The 19,682-nt window shown below is 39.1% G+C and overlaps 1 protein-coding gene across 2 annotated transcripts in view; it reads right to left on the reverse strand.

Moving 5' to 3' along the window:
• Nucleotides 1–2,095: 2,095 nt before the first annotated feature.
• The window catches only part of smurf1 (SMAD specific E3 ubiquitin protein ligase 1), a 45,309-nt gene continuing 27,722 nt past the window's right edge, over nt 2,096–19,682 (reverse strand). The window contains exons 2-18 of one of the 2 annotated variants that reach the window (XM_084089131.1): nt 19,063–19,101; nt 16,304–16,412; nt 16,010–16,143; nt 15,799–15,864; nt 15,284–15,359; nt 14,600–14,838; nt 13,762–13,846; nt 12,131–12,277; nt 11,613–11,814; nt 10,117–10,220; nt 9,714–9,828; nt 9,346–9,524; nt 8,323–8,460; nt 7,847–7,967; nt 6,288–6,489; nt 5,070–5,145; nt 2,096–4,478 (exon numbers count right to left, since the gene is read on the reverse strand). In XM_084089131.1, coding sequence (XP_083945257.1) covers nt 4,379–4,478; nt 5,070–5,145; nt 6,288–6,489; nt 7,847–7,967; nt 8,323–8,460; nt 9,346–9,524; nt 9,714–9,828; nt 10,117–10,220; nt 11,613–11,814; nt 12,131–12,277; nt 13,762–13,846; nt 14,600–14,838; nt 15,284–15,359; nt 15,799–15,864; nt 16,010–16,143; nt 16,304–16,412; nt 19,063–19,101 — 2,132 coding nt within the window. In that variant the 3' untranslated portion in view covers nt 2,096–4,378. Of the gene's footprint in view, nt 4,479–5,069; nt 5,155–6,287; nt 6,490–7,846; nt 7,968–8,322; nt 8,461–9,345; nt 9,525–9,713; nt 9,829–10,116; nt 10,221–11,612; nt 11,815–12,130; nt 12,278–13,761; nt 13,847–14,599; nt 14,839–15,283; nt 15,360–15,798; nt 15,865–16,009; nt 16,144–16,303; nt 16,413–19,062; nt 19,102–19,682 lie in introns of both variants that reach the window. The other variant, XM_084089130.1, reaches the window with a different exon arrangement.

Here is a 19,682-nt window from a genome sequence, read left to right on the forward strand (position 1 = left end):
ACTTTTCCTCTTCGGTCGCCCTACAGGTTGGAAGCGGAATTGTCCATTTTCGCTGTCGTAAATAATTTCGCCGCCCGCAGCCTTGAGCCTACCGTCGCACGCACTCTCGCTGTTTATCCAGCACCGGCTTTGGGATGAACGATGTCCACTGACAAGGTAGAGTATGTTGCATGATTTCATGAAAGCATGATGTATTGCGACATCAGAAACGAAGAAAAACTAAATTTTGTAACGCTCGACGTAAAGCAAGTCTTGCACAATTTGTAGTTTTCTTATGTCTCATTCGAACTACAGAAACGCGACCCGGTTTGGCAAACTTGCATAGTGTGGTTATAGCAGATATAGGGCTGCAAAGCGAATCCAGAAGTGTCTTTCACCCTGTTACGACTTGATGAACCACTGATACGATTTTGGAAACATTATTTTAAGGTAAAAAATGTTACTTAGTGTTGCTTTAATTTATAAATAAAAAAGAAAAAGAAGAATCATAATTCATAAGTCATAATTCACATCTCTCTTCATGATTCACATTCACTGTCATTCACTGTCTGAGAAGAGCTGCTCGGACGGACACTCTGTTAAATACCTCCTTTTTGTGTTCCACAGCAGAAAGAAAGCCATACAGGTTTGGAATGACATGTGGGTGAGTAAATGATGACAATTTTCATTTCATTTTCAATTCCTCCCAAAATCCCTCATGATGTTTGCTACTAGTGTTCAGCAACTTGTGTAACACAAAAGGAATGATTTATAGGAAAGTATAACCACTATTTTTGGTCTTATCTTACCTATCAAAACTCATTCCTAAAAAGTAAAATAAAAAGTATTGTGTCTTCTTATGTTGTCTGAGCCTGAGGACAGACTTCATGGTTCTTCTGCCAAACCAAAGCTCTGGCTTTCATCGTCCTGACGGTTCCAACACCGATCTGCATTGATCTCATTGCAGATCGACTCATTTTCTTAAAACTGCAGGAAATAATCTGGATGAAGTGAACATCTACTTCTATGAGCATCAGAAATTTCTGGTTTGAGTTTTGCCTCGGTTAAGGTCACGGGGACTTTATAATGTCCCTTCATAAAGTATTATTGCTGTCTGTTGCAGGATCGTGGCACCACTGTCAACCTGGCACCGCTCTCCTGTCTGCTAGCTTTTCTCCATGGATATCATTTTCAAAATGCGTTCAGGAAACTGGGCAGGGAAGACCTCCAAGGACATAGCATTTTTTTTTTTTCATTTGGTTTGATTCATAGTTTAAGTCATCTACTCTCTTCAATTTTCCAGACATTTTTAATGGTGGAAAAGACACAGCAAACGTTAGCAGAGACAGTTCATTTAATGTGGCATTCCTAATTAACTTTTACTAGTGTTTGCTTATTTGCTCATTTTTCCCCCCAGAGTGTTGGGCAATTAAGAAAACACATCTAAAGGTAATAATAAGCTGTTATTATGCCATGTTCACGCCATTTTGAAATTACCTTACGAGATGACAACCCGTGACGTTCTACACGGAGCTGTTCACGTCTTCAGAATTGTTCTCGTGGCAACACTATCGACGAATCTGCCACAGTTTAGTGATCGGAGCTGTCCAAAAAACTCAAGTTTGCAAGTTGTAATTACAAGTTCTACAATGACGTGAACGCTTTTTACAAGTCGGAATCTTGTAATTACGATAAATCCGACATGGCATGAACGCACCTTTTATTATAATCATTACAAAACAGCTATATTTGCTCGGACGTAAAAAATAAATAATTCTATTTACTTTTGGGGAAAAATTATCATAATGTTTCCCTTCCTGACAAAATATTGCACCCCCTTGCTTATAGAACGTCTACATATTCAGCATTCACATCACAATCTGAATGTAATTATAGGCCAGAACTGTGGACGGCTTGGACACAAGGCAGCGCTTGTGCTCTCAGCACAGATGCCAGGGAAATCACCTGATCCTTCATTATTTTTGCAGAGAAATAAAACTGAACCATGTATAATTATGAGGGGCAGCTGGCTTACTTTTCTTATCGTTCATTGCTATATAAAATCCATAGTATATGCAAACAAAGACCAAAAAAAAAAAAAAAGCAATGAGAAGTGTTTTGCAATTTAGTTTCTTTAATATAATCTTATTTACACTGAATTTTTTTCAGAAATGTTTAGTACATAGTAAGTTACATTACTCTTGCATCGAATAAACAATGACACTCAGGACCTAATAATTGTACAATGTGATGATACTGGTCACATTACTTGGAAAAAAGGGTTTTCTTAGAGAAATATGAAAACAACTGTAACTTCAGGCAAAGTCCATACTCATCTTCAAGCTCATTAGTCATTCCCACAATTGCACAACATTAAACGTCACCTCTTTTGTGTTTTATGCAAGTTTAAAAACAGTTCACCACTCTAGGCATTCACGGTCTTTTGGGAAAAACAGCAAACTTCATTTTTTGCACACTTGTCAAAGACACAAATTCCGACCGATCCGATACACATTAAGTGAGTAAAGAGACATTTTAAGACAGAACCAAGAATATAAAGGTGATGGATTTTATTGCATATATCACAAATATGAACATGACCACCGGGGCCCAGCCTACATCACTCGCTAACTCCATCCAGGTCAAAGGTCGGGTGTCCACGTCCTCTTAAAGTCCTGAAGAATCAGCAGCAGGTTTAAATACTTTGATTCATACATAAAATAAAAGAGATTAGTGTACAGCTTTCACAAGAACTCAGCCTTCTCTGAAAACTACGGAATAATGGTAATAGCAGCAATACTTAAAAGGACATTACATGGTAATAAATAATTGGTTAAAAAAAAAAAAAAAAAAAAAAAAAAAACAGAGCGAGAGAGAAACAGACAAAAGTGGTTGAAGAAACACTATGAGGTTGGCTCATTCATTACACTTACAAAGAATAATCTGGTGCCATGCACAACAAGCACTACATAATGAAATCCAAGACACTCCCCTGCTCTTCCACCACACCAAAACCTGGACCAAACACCTCTGTCAAAGTCGAGGAGCCGAAGGACGTCAGCGTTCGTCCACAGGACAATAAACACTCCATGATGGGTGATTGTACACGTGCCAGCCAAAGTGCTGAAGATTACCCGGAGCAGTGGTTTCAATAAAAGAGCCGCGAATAACAGTCTGAAGGTGAGTTTTGATAGTACGATAAGTTAAAACAGTTTATGCTAAGTTACCATATGATTATGGCTAGATTCATTTGGAAAAGATTAACAGGGTCCATCAAAATTAAGGACAAAAAGAGCTCCTTTAAAACATTCGACATCCGTTTTCTTTGCGAAACTAAAGTAACGAGTCCAGTTTAGGCGTGTTAACGGACACAATGGATCCGAATGTTGTTCAAGAAGGTGACATAGAAGTAGACGTGCTTCAAAATCGGCATATTAAAACACCATTCATTTAGCATTACCTTTAAAAAAGTAGGTCTTTTGTTGACAACGGAGGAATGCTCATTGGATAAAAATAAAAATAAAAAATGTATGCAACGAAAATACTGGCTCACTCTGGAAACCGCTGACTTTGCAAGGGCTTTGAGTCCTTCTCTAGGCCGCACATGATCATTGTGCTTCAGCTGAAGAACATTAACACATGGGCGCTGTTACATTCACAGTTCCCACAAGAGGACTAAGACTCGCCATTAAGCATGTTCTTGATCTTAGACAAAAAAAAAAAAAACATTTCAATAATACATTTCAAGCAATCGAGTTAAAATTTCTACAATGAGAACTGATGAGTACAGGAAATGGATACCACTGAAATGCCATCCTATAGTACTGAACAGGATGCAAGGAAATAAAATAATTACGGAAACAATTGAAGAAGTTACGAACATACAGAGCATGACAACGCAGGCCACCCTTGTCCTTCGAGACACATTTGCTGTAGGTAAACTGGTTTAATGGTCACAGGCTCTGTGTATGTTAATATACTCCACCTAGACTAAAACATGGGCTCTACTTCATGTAGACCACAGGCTCAGCGAGGCTCTACGTACTGCAGCACAAACATACTCGCGTTACAGTCATACGCTATCAACCCATCGCTTCAGTGACAAAGACAATACAAACTGCATTTTTGAGAAACAAAATAAACGTTGATCCGATTTCTCCGTAACTTATGTGGTAATGTGAAAACGATTACCGAATCACACTGTGAGGAATCATTAGTCTTTGAGAGTTTCGCCCTTCGCTCCCCTCCGCTGCAGTCTCAGACTGGCGGGTGATGCTAAAGTCTGTCAGGAGACACCAGTCTGTCTGTCTGTCCTGGAGAAGGGGAGGGGGTTACAGGGATGGCTGGGGCTGTTTGGTGGGTTTGCTGCCATTGCTGGCTGGCTGGACAGGGCACTCGCTCACTCCACTGCAAAGCCACACGTCTCCTCCACGGCCGTTAGGAGCTTCTCATAGAGCTTCTCGTAGGACTCGTAAGGCGGGATGTCGATTCGGTTAAAGCTGAAAGAATATGTGAGAAGCGAGTTCAGTATTTCAGCAATAGCCATGACTGCATTCCATCATGCATTTCTATAGTTTAATATTTAGAAACTGACTTTTATTTCAGTAAAGTGCCAAATAGTGTCATATGACCACTTCCACTCTCTCTGGGCTTTTTTTTTTTTTTTTTTTACTACCGTGCCTTTAAGCAACATACATACATTTAAATAATCAAATGTGCTCATTTGGTGCTCAAGAAACATTTCTTCTTATCATCAATGTGGAGTTCAAAAGAACAGCATTTATTTAAAATAGAAATCTTCTGTAACGTTATAAATATATTTATACATCACTATAAATCAATTTAAAGCATCCTTGCTGAATAAAGGTACAAATTTCTTTCAAATAAGGTCTTACTGAAACCAAATCTTTGCATGGGACATTTGAATCACAAATAAAATGAAAACTTTTTTTTTTTTTTTTTATAAAAAGATCAAGGAAAGTTGGATTCATCATATGACATGCCCCCTTTAAAGACAATTGGAAGTGTGCCTTTACATTTTCTGAAAACATAACATCTGCATCTTTGATTAGTTTGAAGTTAAATCTTACCATGTGTGGGCTTTGGGTAAGTTGTCTGTGTTGGCATCAATTAAATGAATAGTGAAGAGTCTTGGTCCTGCAGAACCTGTAGAACCTTACAAAGATACATTCTAGTTATCACTGTTCTCCAAATCATCACACTCAACAGAAGTGAGCATGAACACAAACTACTTAAAAAAGACACATTCACAACTGTAGATTCCATATTGTTAAAAGTGAATCAGATTATTCAGCAGGATGTAATGTAGGGTTGGGCTTGAGATTTGTTTGGTAGGGGAACCTGTGAAACATGTTAAGCCGCTTTCCGACCGGAGGAACCTTTTCACAGTTCCTAGAACTATTGGCTAAAGTACCCGGATGTCGGCGTGTTCGCACCGCAGGAACTAGGAACGACTTTAGTTCTAGGAACTCCATTTGGAGGAACTAATTTAGCTCCTACTTCAGAGTAGGGTCTAAACCAGCACTATAGGAACTACCCGTGACGTTAGTGTTCGCTGACTGACCGAACGCACGCAGAACACCAGCACCTGCCATTTAAAACAGCTATATGTAAACACACAGATTATAGCCTATATATTTACTCCAGAAACTAGATCCAAACATGGAAAACAGTGATAGATGGGTCTCTAAACCTTTATGCTGAAGAGAAAATCCAACGCAACTTTGAGGGGACCAAGTCAAACATGATTATGTATTTCTGCTCAGCTAGCAACACTGGACATCAACCACACGGCATAGGCTAATAACCTTTTTTTCATATACTGTCTACTTTCTATAACAATTCTATCTAATAACATGTTAAACAGTACTGTTAGACAGATCGCTAACTAATAAACACAGAGAATGCGAGCATTGTTTGCTCTGGCGTTCTCAGCGCCGTCAAAATAAAAGTCGCCGTGCTTGAGTCACTCCCTTACCCCTCCTACCAGTTCCTATGGCCACTTGGCCAGTGCGAACGCAAACAGCAAAACCGAGTTTGGGGGAGAGTAGTTCATAGAACTGTTTAGAAGTGGACAGTTCCTATAACTAAGTTCCTGTAACTACTTGGTCGGAAAGCGGCTTTAGTCTGCATAATAAGAACTGGGATGATTGATAAATTTGGGTTTCATGTTGCCTTTAGTCATTAGGGTTAGGCCAATACAAACTAAATAGTGCCAGACTAGGAAGTTTTGACAAGCACAATATGTCAGGTATATTAAAAGTGCACATGGCTTATCCATTAGCCACCTTGCAGTGCTTTGAAGCCTTGTAGAGGGACGCGTGTGGAGCCTGTGACGAACTGTAGCAGTCTGCCTCTCCTCTCCTCATCGAACGATTCAACCGCCTGCCAGAACCACTTCACTATGTTACTGTCAGCCACACAGTGCTTCAGCCGCGTGTTGGCCTTCCAGTCGTTCAGATCGATCTTCCCCAAACCACCAATGATCAGCTAAAACGCAGAGAGAAACATAAACATTATTTTTGAGAGAGGAAGGCCTATATGAGCAATTATGTATTATACCTATTTGCAATAAGTTTGATGGAGATACACTACCGTATCTGGTTGAGGTCAGTAAGATCTTTTTAAACAATTTTAAGAAATTACTTTATTTAGCAAGAATGCATTAAATTGATCAAAAAAAATTGATCACAACTGTTTTCACCATTAATAATAAGAAGAAATGTTTCTTGAGCAGAAAATCATCATATTAGAATGATTTCTGAAGGATCATGTGACTGAAGACTGGAGTAATGATGCTGAAAATATAGCTTTAACATCACAGGAATGAACTACATTTTAAAATATTCAAAAGAGTTGTTTTAAATTGCAATATTTCACAGTAATGCTGTTCTTACTGTATTTATGATCAAATAATAGCAGCCAAGAGATTTCTTTCAAAAACATAAAAAAAAAAAAAGTACTACCCCCAAACCTTTAAACAGTAATGTATGAAATTAAAAAAGCAACATGAAAATAGAAGAAACTAGAAATCACAAGAAACTAGTTAACGCTGCTGTGTGGGTGTCTCTATGTGTGAGTGATGGTAAAATTGACATCTTTCTTCCGACTGCGGTTATCAATCTCAATTTTTTTTTACTCTTTTTGAAAGTTGTGAAGACTTTTTTGGGGGTTTTCTTTTGCTATTTGAGCAAATGGGAACTTGTATACACATACCAAAACTCATAACTGTCAACACCAATGCATTAATCACATTCATAAGCATAAGAGAACACACACACACAGACACACACACACACACACACACACACTGACAGACACACACACAGACACACACACAGACACACACACAGACACACACACAGACACACACACAGACACACACACAGACACACACACAGACACACACACAGACACACACACACACAGACAGACACACAGACAGACACACAGACACACCTTCCTTTGTAGTAGATCACTTAATTAATGCTGTTTAATAACCTAAAGGCAGATGGTCCACAGCTTGGCATTCTTAACCTCCTACCTGACAGTAACATTTCAAATTCAGGATTCAGAATGTGTTTATTTGCTGTTTAATATCTTGCTTCTGTGTTTATTTAGTGTCGAAAGCATGCCTTATTAATTTTATTAAACTTCTTATTACTGTATTGTGCTTCTTGCATTGTGCTAATCGTTTTGAAGTTTGTTGGCTATTATAGCTGTTCGGTTGAAATGTCATTATTAGCATTACGATTCTTCTATTCTCCCCTTTTAAGGTCTTTGATATTATTCAGAACAGTCTCTTCATCAGCCTGTCCATTCAGCGTGTCTGAAATGTCTGAATTACCTCAAGTTCCTTGTTGTCAAAAGGCTTGAGCAGATGCTGTGGTATGAGTTCGTTGAAGCCCTTCTGCAGGGCGAGGAACTGGGCCTCAATGCCTCGCATGAACCTCCAGTTGACATATAGCCTAACAGAGACACAATCAATCATTAGAGATCTGCAGTGGAACATGGAGAACACTAACAGGCGACTGTGCCCCACAGTTCTCCATTAACAACCTCAGATACTTTTCTATTTGGCAATGACTCGCACACAACAAAGACTCATAAAAATTGACATCCCACTAACATTCTTGATCGGTAGCTTATATATCCAGGGTTCACTCAATCAAATTGACAGGGGAAAAAGCAGTGAGGCTCCTAAAACCTCTGCCAAGCCCCTTTAGCCAGGGTGAGTGCTGCCCTCTGCTGGCTGCCTGTCTCTGAGAGAGTGGTTATGTATCTGCTGTGCCTGGCAGTCCACAAGCTTGCTCCTCTTCATACCTCACATATTCTTTCTTGTTCTCCTCTGTGACTGGGATGTTCTTGCCGTTTGGTTTCAGCTCATGTTGGAGGAATTTGCCAAAAGCATTATGTTCTACGCAGAAGGTATGGTCCAAAACAGATGTGATGTCATTTTCTCTGAAAAACACAAGAAAAATATTTTGCAGTTATTCATACTGTTGCTTACATTCAACAGGCTACCCATTAACAATCCATAAATATCAAGCTGTTTGTTTGGCCACACTGAACCCAAAATATGCCTGTGCATTTTACTTTGTTTCTTTGTTGTAATTTCATTTGCAATGGTGATTCCACCATATTCTTCTTTTTTTTTTTTTTAAAGAACAACCTATAATACCAAGAGTTTTTACATTTAAATGTGAATACATTAAAAGCAGCACACACACACACACACACACACACACACACACAAAAACCCTTTAAATTCTTAATATTGTAATGTGTAGAAACATTATAGACAAACTGTACACAAGTATGAATTTCTCTACAAAACAAACTTCCTATTCTTGTGTCATTACATAGTTTTGAAGACTTTATTATAACATTTGGAAAATCATAATAGCAACAGGCTGGTGTATCATTTTAACTTAAATTAGTCTTTTAATGTATTTATTTTAATGCTAAACAATAAGAATTAGAGGTTACTTTATTTTTTAAATAATAATTATAATCTTGAATTTTATTTGTCACATTCTGGCTTGTGCACTTTCATGCTTTTTCGCCATGTTATGACACATATGCTCATCGATTTTTGTGAAGTTTGGGGTTTTCACTTAGGTTGTATAGGCTTTTGAGTGTTTTTTTGTCCCGCCCCTTTCCTAAATGACCCTGTTACAGCCAGGCAAATGCAAAACTTTTTTTCGATAATTATTGATCTGGAGAGTCCAGAGAATTGTCTTTCAAGTGTGAGAGGAACAACAGTGGTGCAGAAAAGACTGTGCGAGATAAGTCTGCACTCTCTCTTTAGTCTTAAAGACTTGAAATCGTATGAAATTCACTCACAGGATCCAGACGAGGCTCTTGTGCAGCTCTGGGTCCACAGTCTCAAGGTCACAAAGCTGGATGGGCTTCCCCAGGAGCTGCTTGTAGAAGGGCAAGGTGAAGCCTCCATTAATGTAGTGCCCGTGGAAAACAGCCAGACCCATAATCCGCCCAACAAAGTGGAAGTAAGACAAGTGGTCCTGAAAAAAACAGCAGAGGGCGTGAAAGGAAAGTTAATGAGACCCTGCAACAGAGTCAATCTTTTAAAGCACAGATGATGACCACAAGGTCCAAGCAGCACTGCCTTTGCTAAACTTCTTCATAGCATACTGATTTACTGGGTCGTGTTTAAGAGAGAAATCCCAAGCATAGGTCACTGAATGACTTACAGGGTTGATGGATGAATCTGGGTTTATCTGTAGTGTGTAGATGTTATCAGTTGAGTACTGAAACAGGCCGTAGTATGGATTCAGCATCTCATGGCAGAGAAGATATAACCATTCCCTGGAATAAGACAGGAATTCAGACAGAGAAGTCAGATTGACTTTTTAAGAAGATGCTCATATTTGAGTCTTGCTGGCAGTAGTTCAATCTAAGCTCTGTGCTCAACAGGGAAACACCTGCAATATCGTGAACATGATACCCTGCATGCTGATAAGCCTGGCTGAGATTCAGCTAAACTGTTGAAATTATAAAGTCAAGTCTGGTGTATGAAAAGAGATGGGGGAATAATGAGGCACAGGGGAAATTAATTAATGAGAACCTTTCATATGGAACAGATTCATATGCTACCTAGCAACACCACCGTAATCCAGCCCCTCCTCTCCTCTAAACTTCACCATCAGCCGCTTCTTCAGGTCTTTGGGTCTCATCTTCATGATCTGTCTATAAGACTCCTATTGCACAGATAGAGCAGCACTTAGAGAAGTGACATAACAACACATTTATTTCCATAAGAAGATGCAGTTATGAGTGAAACATTATTGACATAAATTATACATAATTAAAGGGATAGTTCACCCTAAAATTAAAATTAAGTCTTTTATTCACCCTAGGGCCAAAAAGTCAAGATCAACAAAAACGTGACATGAAATACAACCCATGTACCTTCTTCTATGAGGTGAACATATCCGTTGTGTTCGTCGTAACAAGAAGTTATCGCGTTCACATCTGTCAACCGCCATTCTGACTGTCATCAGACTAATGGAGCTCCGGTCCGGAGAAGTGCTCAAGGATACGTTTTGGGGATTTCTAAGCATTGTATTTCATGTCGTGTTTTTGTTGCTCTTGATTTCTCACAACTTGTGTGTTTTTCTGAGCGAGTCGGAGTGAACTGCAGAGCTAATAGAGTCCCACGAACGTGCGGTCGAGCACAGAAGACCAATGACCAAAGTCAGGATTTTCATTAAATAAATTAAATTTTGTTTTGCTTTTCACCAAACCCTATTGTATTCCCCCAGAACACTTGGAATATACGGCACGTGTCGCATGGGATCATTCTGTCATACTTTTACGTACTTTTTTAAAAAGCTTGATGCTGGTCTATATTCACTGCCATTAGTATGAGCAGGACATTTTTTGTTAAAATTTCTCCTATTGTGTTCCATAAAGAAAGAAGGGCATACAGTAAAGTATGACTTAATTTTCATTTTAGGGTGAACTATCCCTTTAAAGAATAATAAATGAAACAAATTTTAAACCAGCCTAAAATGAAGTTTACATTGCTATTTGGCAATTTTTTTTTTAAGTCACAAAAACTAAATCAGATGCAAATTTTAAAAGGATGTTTTAAAAAGCAAGTAATTACATAACCGTTCAAAAGTATGGGGTCTTTTACTCAGCAAGGACATACAATTTTATATCAAGTGACAATACAGACATTTAAAAATTTTCAAATTATGACTGTTCTAACTATATTTGAGCAAAAAAATGCAGTCTTGGTGATCATAACAGACTTCTTTCAAAAACGTCTTACTGACCCCAAACTATTGAATGTTAGTGTACACTGGGATGAAATTACAAACATGTTTTTTCTTTGGAATAATGTGCACCTAAAATCATCTGTCTCATGTTGCTATGACCAAAAATTGCAGAGTAACTAAAGATACTGAAATTGGATCCTACTCTCTAAGTACATCCTACTCTGAGAGACCAAATAGAGAGCAAACCTAATCGTGATGCATATATCATAGTCACTTCCAATGACAAAAACAGTTCCACAGTGCTGTTAGAACTAAATTACGCATGTTTACATGACTGCCACTATTCAGCTTTGTGACTGTGAGTACCTCAAAGATCTCCTCACGGGACACTTCAATGCGGCAGTGGCCAGCCTGAGGCTGCTGCAGGGAGAGCTCATGACGGAGAACTTTAAGTTTCTGGACCAGATCTCTCTCGTAGCGCACCGGTAACTCCCCGTCACCCTCCTCAATACCAACCTCCATCTGTACGGGCAGAGCCTGGCTCGACTCCTTCACCTGAGAGTGCTGGCTGCTCATCACGTGCAAAACACACACAAATGTCACATGTGAACCAATACCTCCGCACTTTCATAGCACTTTATCAAACCACTGGACCATGTAATTTTCATGCATCATTCGGGTTACACTCCCACCAGGGACGATTAGGAATTAAATGTCGAGAATTAATTTAATAAACCCTTATACAAGCAAGCAACAATCATTACTAGCAAGTTTAATTACACAAGGATGATTTATTCATTGTGGTGAATAATTAACAGGATAATTTAAGAGCTGGGATGAGTAATCAGATGTTATGAGCAGAGCCGATGTGAAAGATGTTTTACCTCATGATGTGGTGTAACCTGGGGTCGGTGAATTGCGTGGTTCTATTATTGTGGTCGACAAAATAAATTCGTCCTGACACAGTGCTCCTGATCTCCCAGCCGGGCGGCAGAGGGCCCAGCTCCTCACAACTCACGCTGTTCAAATCCCTGAAGGAGCAAGCGCACCCATCACACCTGCTGCTCAATACATATATAATGGCGACCTAAAACTCTGCCTCTGTACCCTCTTCCTAGGTGGGAAATTAACTTATTTTTGTCCACCAGCCACAGTGGTGAAATAATATTACAATTTAAAAGAACTGTTTTAATACATTTTGAAATGTAATTTATTCAATTATTATTTTTTAATAATTGTTTAATTATTATTCAATTTATATTTTTTGATGAATAGAAAGTTTAAAAACACAGCATTTATTTTAAATAGAAATATTTTGTAACATTATAATGGTCTAAACTGTGACTTTTGATCAGTTAAATGCATCCTTGCTGAATATAACTAACTATTGTCCATTCAAGTAGAGATAGAACTTATTACCCAAATAGAAATAAGCTGCAAGGCATTACATGACCAAGATGCCCACCAATCAGACAGACTTGTCTTATTTACAGAGATGTTGGCGCAACTAAAGATCCTAACAAACAGTCGACAGCGTTAAACTAAATTTGAAATAAAGATAAAATGAGTAACATGTTTAGACCAGAGATTAAAAAGAATGGAAACTATTAGTTGTGAGCACATAGTGCAATGTGGGAGAAGCAAAGAATCTGATTGGCCAGTGAACGTGCACGTCACACAGGAGCAGGTGTGTGTGAGAGTCCAAGCATGCAGAGAGATCTTTGTTTGTGAAGCAGATGTGCTTTCCCTTCCCAAGTTGGTGATGCTGGTTATAAAACCAAAGGAGAAAGATGCTAAAATCTGTATATGCTGAGTTTGTTTAAGGACAGCTGGGAAAAGCGACAATGTATTCATCAACTTTATGATACACCACTGGTTCAGCTAAACATATGAATTAGCACTGAATTTAAGAAAATTAATTAAGAAGTTCAACTTGTTGTCTGGAAGATCTTCAATAAATTTCATCAGTGATCAAGAATCAGATGTTTTGAGTTTTTCCATGCACCCTCTACAACTGATTAAAGCCTTTTTCAAGTTTTGACACATTTGAAGCTGAGAATCCCTGTATAACTTGAAAGACAGTAAGTACTTTTTCAAAACATCACACGTGCATGTTGAATATACAAGTATGTTGTTGGGCCAATCTAAAAAAAGGCCCATTTGAGGTCACAAGCTACAGTGACTGATAAGGTAAAATAGCCTGCCACTGTGCAATAAGCACTTGTGGTGGACTAGTGGCTTGTGTTGATTTCCCACCCTGTGTTGATCCCATCACTAACAGGCTGCTTCTCAAGTCTCTTTCCTGATGCTCCTGAAATCATTATTATGATGACGAGCAAATTATTATTCTTCGCAATGTCAACAGTAGCAGCTATTAAGTGAGATTGCTGATTATTAAGTTAGCTGATTGTGGACATTAAAGAGCTATGATTAGAGCAATATCACAATAGCAGTGAGGAGAAATCAAACAGGGGCAATCGTTATTTCAGCACAGGCGGGTGGTGATTAAACCTACCGGGGTATTCTGGGATCATGCCAGGTGCTCACGCCAGTCTGTGTGTGCAGAAAATAGACCTGGCCCTGCACAGTGGTCCTTTGCTCTGAATTAGAAAAGAGAAGAGACACATGTCAAGAGTGAAAGAGCAACAGCTAACTCAGAGGTTTACACGTAACCTGAATGAGAGCCAGGGCTATTGCAAAGCATCCAGTTCTCAGACTGCACACAGCTAGTGTGGCATGTCTAGTCTGAGATTTAATTACACTGGCGCCGTCCACTGGTAACGGCAGAGGACTCGACCACAACACCAGAAGGGTCAGGCACGGTTACACTCCAATGAGAGGCTTTACCACAGCCAATCCACCTGTATATTGCGGGCCGCAATAGCCACACGGCTCAACTAAAGTAGCAGTGCCACATAGAATAGACTTCTTTCAGAGCTCAGACTCTCCGGTTCACTGCACTTCAGTAGCCTCTACCCAGAGCGCTAAGCTGTATTAGTCTCAGTGGACTTCAGCAATAGGCTATTGAGGGTAAGAGATCATGTATACACACTGAGAAGAGCAAAACTTATAAATTATAAATAAATCTTTTATTGCAAAACTATCACTTAAAAAACAACAGTGACTTGTAGATTAAACATAATGACAGGAAAATTGCTCACACCAGGTGATTTGAAGTATATTGAAGTAGGTGAAATTTGTTACAAAAGCAGTGTCTCGATATCAAGTAGTGTTTTAAAGCACCGGGAATAAAAATAAAGAGCTAAAACAATATGATTAAAAAAATAAAATAAATCTAGGTAAACTTCATTAACTCGACCATGCTGACTCATTGCTAATATGCACACACTTACCGTAGCCCTCAGGGAGGTCGGGGGACTGGTGTCCGTGTGGTCTGTTTTGAGGTGTGTGTGCGTGCCCTCGGGAATCTTGGTTTCTGATCCGTTGTGCTTGGAGTCGTTGCTCCTGATTGGGTGACTCAAGTGCACGGCAGTTTCCTCCGCCAGCGGCCCCTGTGGGATCTGTGTATGGCATGGGCTCCTCCATGAAGCAGCTGAGAGGCCGTCCAGGCCCCGAATCCTCAAAAACTGGCCTGAAACATATACAGATCAGATGTGAAAACACGGCTACATCAGCACACAGGCACACAAACATTTAGGACAACATAAAACTGCCCCTAATATTTTAACAACTGTCTCAGGACCTATCCTACACAAATAAGTCATGTCATAATCTACCATGACATGTAATAACTTTCATGTATCATTTCCAAAATGACTTTTCAGCTGATTTAACACAGGCCACATAGGTGTGGATAGGTAATATAATAATCATCTTACATAAAAGAAAGTTCAGCCCTTTATTATTTTTCCAGACTGGGCCAAATGTTCTGACTAAGTATTGATGATTAAACAGTGATGAACTGTGAAACTAACTGGTCTTTAGGAAGCTCAAATAAAGTGCTTTCTATCTGGGCAGGTAGCCAGTCAGTTCCAGTGCTAATTAAATGTGCATCTTCAGGACAGAAGACGACTCACCCTTCATTCTCTACTAGTCCTCTACAGTCGACCACAGGCCCTCCACTGCCAATTCTGTCTCTGGTTTGCAGGCTCACTACAAAAGTGAAGAAAACGGTTAAGAAAAGTCTTCACATTGACTTATCTTCGTTAAGCAGAAAATACTGATTTAGCGCTGAACAATTGATTTTTGTTTGAGAATTTATATTCAATTTTACACAGTGGTTAAAGTATTTGGAAATTTAAACCATATAAAAAAAAGTATGAACTTCATTGCATTAAATACAAAATATCCAACTAAGTGGCCTCTGCAAACAAATAATGCTAGTGCTTTATTCAGAATTACACTTTTATGAGGAAAATGTCATCTTAAATGTTTTGACTACTTGTGTTATCTTTCTTCAAAATTAACACTTGGTTTGATATTTTGTTATCCAGTGCAAATACATCCATTTAAAAGTGTTGCTAAATACATTTTGGGGCCATTGTACCTGAAAAGTTCTGTACAAGTTCTACCTGCACTGTTCAATACATACCAACGATTTGCCCACGGACGGCATCACTGTCAGATGGGTTCAACTTGCACAAGTCTAAACGCTGGTCTGATGGTGAGACAGATAATATGGTGTAATCAAAATTTTGATGTACGAGGTTATCAAACTTTTATAGACTGCAGAGAAACGATTAACAACTGTGATAAGGCACAATGAAGAGATTATGGCTGGCTATATAAAGTGTCACACTCACAGCCTGTGTCTTTTAGTCTGCTGATGGCGTTGGACAGGAGCCGAACACAGCCTAAGAAACCCGCCCCCTGCTTCTTATGGATCTTCTTATGGTTCCATACACTAATGGTGATTGAGTCTGTCTTCCCAATATACCTGCGGGAAAAACTCAATTTAGCAAGTTCCTCCAGTGAACTTCTGTTTCAAATAACTAGCTAACATTATTTTAAAGATTAACTAAATTACTGAAACTGCACAACATCATGAATACCACTAAGAAAAAAAAAATCTGCCATTAGTAAGGAAATTTGCTCACAAGTCGTAATGTTGATTCCACTTGGGGTCCAATGTGCTTTTGACCGTGTCTGTAGAGTGGCATTGACCCGAGCCATCCACCACCACTTTGGCGAAAGGATCAGGCAACCCTGCAGCAGAACGACAGTGTGGCAGGAATACAAATAAACAACTGAGGACAAACTCGGCCGTCACACACTGTCCTCACTCTGCCCTCTGAAAGAATATGTACAATCTGGACAGATAAGCAGCTTCCACAATGACAGCTCCAAAAATTTAGATAGACTGCAAATATTTGGATTTATTTTTTCTCCAGAGTCCTAGACCAAAAAGGTGACGTGGCGTGTAGCCAAGTATGGTTTCTCTGTATGCTCTGCATTTCACCCATCCAAGTGCACACACACATACCAATGAGTATTGAACACACACCCGGATGCAGTGGGCAGCCATTTTTGCTGGGGCGCCTGGGGAGCCCAGTCAAACCTGGTGCCTGGCGTCACAAGGGCACCTCAGTTGCAGGTAATGAAGGTGGCAGAGAGCGCTGTTCATTCACTCTCCAACCACACTTCCTGCCAGTACTGAGACTCGAACCAGCGACCTTCGGGTTACAAATCCGACTCTCTAACCATTAGGCCACAACTGCATGATATTAAAAATGTTTTCAGCTTATATAAAAATATATAAACTAAGTGCAACTCACGCAGAAGCATGTACCTCATTGTTAGGAGATGTGTGGCAAATGAAATCAATGTGTTCTAAAATCAGCTCAAAATATCAAATATGTTTGACTGGGTGTATTCATAGTCTGCAGCAAAAAAAAAAAAAAAGTATAAAAGTGTAAAGTAAATGTGCCCATCATACACTACACAACTTTCTGTAAAAATCTGTCAACACCGACTGGCCAATATCTGCAAACCGACTCGGAGCTGGCGGTTGAATTTCGGCAATTTGGGCAAAAGTCATGTAGTATATTCAAGCCTTGAGTGTATTTTGGCCTGACTGAAAAATGACAGTTAAATTTTGCTTTATGGTTCCAACATGTCACTGACCACACCCAAGCAAAGTTCTTAAAACATTAAAACAGATTCCAACTTACAATTGGTTGGCACAGGTAAACAGTACATGTTAGTGTACATGCTAAACAATAACCAACAGTATTTTGGTTACATGATTACATACTGTATTTGGATGTTTCTTAGTCAGATGTTAGACTATTCAAACTGAAAACTTAGTATGAGACTGATTCGTGAAGGTGCTTGACTGATTTATTAAAACAACCAGCTCAAAAGAGTAATTTCTTCACAGACATTACATCATGGGTTAGATGAAATCTGCTAAAAGTGCACATCAACAGTCATTTTCCAGTTTGTCGCCAACTGCAATTATATTTAAATTACTGTTGTGAATGTTTATTTCCATGTCACATTTCTAATCATTTTAGTCCTATATTGTGTTGCTTAGTTATAGACTTGGCCATGCATTTTGCTTGGTGTAACTGAAAGTCACATGATCTGTGAACCGTTCATTTGGTGGCGTGATAATTATGAGTCTTTTAACTGAAATTATTTGAGTGGGGAGAAAAAGACTACTGAAAAATACATGCTGCATCTGTTGTAAAACATAAATACTAATAATTCACTGTATAATTACCAGGGACAATTGGCCTTGTTTTGCCTGTCTCCGTCATACATTGTCATGTGGCCTTTTGTTATACGAGAAGCATAATGGCCATGGCACAGAAACAGGATCTATGAATGACGCACACCAGACATTTGAATAATATGTGGGACACACAATGACGAGGCCAGTGGGGCAAACAAGCCTGTCAGTCAGAACAGCTGGGATCGAGAGCCCAGGCTCCAGAACAGTGAAGTGTGCTCATGTTGTAGTGGGTGGAATCTGATGAGGAGCCACTGAATGAGGATGTGAATTCCCCCAGTGATAAAAGCAGCCAGTGGGCGGCTCTTACAGGAGAGAGAGGCTCTAATGTTCCAGCGCTACAGAATCACAAACAGTTCCTATAAAGCCATTTCTGCGAATGCGAAGGATTTGAAGTCGAGTAAAAGTTCACCCAAAAGCAAAATTTAGTCACATACTTGACAATCCAAACTCCTTTGACTTTATGTGAAACAAAAAAGTGAATTTGAAGAATATCCTGGCAACTCTTTTCAATATAAATGTGAATTTACAGTGAAAGTGAATGAGGACTGGAGCTGTCAAACTACAAGCAAATGTATTACTGAAGTGGTTACAATGCATGCTCTACATTTCAAGTCTTCTGAAATAATGCGATAGCTTTGTTTGAGAAACAGACCCAAATTTAAGTTATAATTCACTGATAATCCACTCAAACTCTCCTTGGCACTTTTATGAAAGTTAAAGAGAGAAGTAGTGATGTCCTATTTGCAAAGTGAATTGTTCTTTGAGATGGACATTTTCAATAAAATGGTTGGTCCAGTTCACAAAATTGATTTGAATGATTTTGCAGCAGTATTTCTCTCTCACAAAGTTAACAGATTGCCTTCCGAAAATTCAATTCTCATGGACTTCTTCTGAGAAGCATTTCTGCCAATTTTTAAAGATTGAAACCCCAATTTATTGTAATAACATGGAAAATAGCACCCAGCATATTATTCAAAATCTTTCCTCTTATGTAGCCTTGCAGGTCTGAAGTGAATGAGGGGCAGTAAAAGGAAACATTTTAATTTTGGTGTGAACACATTTTTAAGGTACACAAAGGATGAAAATAATGAATAAGGAGGTGAAATGAGTTATACTTACGGAAGAAGTCTTTCTTTGCCAGATTCTTGGCACATAATACTGAAAGAAAACAAACAAACATCAAATTAGTCAGATATATCAACAGGTGCACCACTTGCTCTGTCATGTATGAATTTGGATAAAATCTGATGCATGTAAATCTGCTCTGAAAACAGCCTTTATCTGAAGGGCCTCATTCCACTAACTAACTGACATGATCAGGATCCCTTTTCTCTAGTACCCCAAGAGGGATTGCTGGGGCTGTCCCAGCACAACCTGCACAAAAAAAAAAAAAAATTCACACACACAGCACCCCAAATCCACAGCTTTTCCCTGAATATGTAAAGCTTAAGCGTCTGCCTGAAAGTTTTTCTTTTCTTTGCTAGCCTTCACCTAATGTGAAAATATCAAAAGGTCATTCTGTTTAAGGCTGAAATGTGATTTGATGCTTTTCAATGGGATTTGGCACACTTGAGAGAAGCAGCATTTGTGAAGAAGTTTGGTGTCAGCTCATGTTTGACATGCCTTGGTGTGAGAGGGAGCAGGTCTGGTCAGCAATATTCATCTTATCAAAAATGCACTGTATACACAATGGCCAAAGTAATAGGAAACCAATGACCTGCATCATTTTAGACAAGAAA

Source organism: Abramis brama (assembly GCF_963993115.1).
Source record: "Abramis brama genome assembly, chromosome: 1".
Taxonomy (NCBI): domain Eukaryota; kingdom Metazoa; phylum Chordata; class Actinopteri; order Cypriniformes; family Leuciscidae; genus Abramis; species Abramis brama.